At 35.6% G+C, this 1,768-nt stretch overlaps 1 protein-coding gene across 1 annotated transcript; it reads right to left on the reverse strand.

The window, feature by feature from the left end:
- Nucleotides 1–502: 502 nt before the first annotated feature.
- Nucleotides 503–1,432, reverse strand: LOC145669962 (uncharacterized). The gene has a single exon (XM_081738305.1). The coding sequence runs from the start codon at nucleotides 1,430–1,432 to the stop codon at nucleotides 503–505; it is 930 nt and encodes a 309-aa protein (XP_081594431.1).
- Nucleotides 1,433–1,768: the final 336 nt, after the last annotated feature.

Below are 1,768 nucleotides of genomic sequence, written 5' to 3' on the forward strand. Positions count from 1 at the left end.
TGTCTTTGCTCGATGTGTGCGCCCATTTAATAAAAATTGATTGTTGAATCTCAGAATCCCGGTTAGCGACAAATGTTTTCCACTTACTAGGACAAGAAGAAAGTCATGCTAACACAATAGTAGAGTCTGTGTAACAGACAACCTGTTCAAACTTGATTAACATTTCCTTAATGACCGTATTGACTAATCTACATAACAATACTGCAGCACACAATTCTAACCTAGGTATTGATATTTGCTTTATAGGGGCAACTTTGGTCTTTGTAGCAATCAGGTATACTTGCACATTTCGAGATTTATCTATACAACGAACATATGCTACTGCAGCGTACGCCTTTTCAATAACATCTGAGAAACCAATTAGATCATATTTCACAATATTTTCAGAAGAAATACACCTTTTGATCTTAATCTGTCTCAGCAATAGCAATTCTTGACAATATGCTTCCCACGAGCGAGCAATATCATTAGGAAGTACGTCACCCCATTCAATTTTTAATTCTCATAATGATTGTAGCAACAATTTTGCAACAATGGATACTGGAGATAACCAACCAAGATGATCATACAATTTTGCAATATCAGATAGTAACATTCGTTTTGTCATTACTGACTTATAAGTGGGAACAACAATAGAAAATGAAAATGAATCACTTGATGGATTCCACTGTATACCTAAAGCTTTTACATTCTCATCTTCATTAAAACAAATTAAGGATTGAGTTTCTCTTAAGTGAGAAGGTATACTATTTAGCACATTCCTGACGTTAGTAGACCATTTCCTTAATTCGAAACCACCTTTGTGTAATAATGCTGTTAATTCTGAGTACAATACCATTACCTCACTACTATCAGCTGCACCTGAAACTAAATTATCAACAAAGAAATCATTCATGACTAATTCTGCGGCTCTGGGATAAGAATAACCTTCATCTACAGCTAACTGTCGCAAACACTTTACAGCCAGATATGGAGCCGAACTGGTTCCATAAGTAACAGTTAACAATCTAAAATCACTAATAGGTTGGTCAACTGTTTCTCTCCACACTATTCTCTGGTAATCAGAATCAGTTTGATCTACCTTAACTTGTCTGTACATTTTTGCTATATCAGCACACATTGCAATTGGATGAGTTCTTAACCTTAATATTAATGGGATAATATCATCTTGTAATTTTGGACCTACCATTAAGTTGTCATTGAGAGATACTCCACTGCTAGTTTTAGTACTACCATCAAACACAACCCACAATTTAGTGGTAGAACTACTTTCATTTAAGACACAATGATGCGGCAGATAATAAGATTCTGATACAAGCTTATCAAGTTCTACATCAGGAATTTCTTCCATGTGACCTAAGTCTAAATACTCCTTCATGAAATCACAATATTGTTTACATAAATCAGGATCATTCTGTAACTTACGTTCCATCTGGCATAATCGCTTTACTGCTGTGTCTCGTCATACACCTAGAGGCTCAACATTTTCTTTAAAAGGCAATTGTACAATATATTTGCCATCAACACCACGTTTGTAAGTTTCAGCAAAATACTGCTCACATGTTTGTTCTTAACGGATAAATGTTGTACAGTTGGCAACTCCTCTACTTCCCTGATCCCAGAATCTTTGCAATGTTTTATTGAGATCAACAGAAACAAAATATGACTGAACACTTGATGTGTTATTCGTTAAGTTAATCTGATCACACAATACCCAACCTAACAGCGTTTCAATGGCAGACGGAGCTCCAATCGTACCTACGTGTCT

Source organism: Thermobia domestica, chromosome 14, assembly GCF_964235325.1.
Source record: "Thermobia domestica chromosome 14, izTheDome1.hap1.1, whole genome shotgun sequence".
Lineage (NCBI taxonomy): Eukaryota > Metazoa > Arthropoda > Insecta > Zygentoma > Lepismatidae > Thermobia > Thermobia domestica.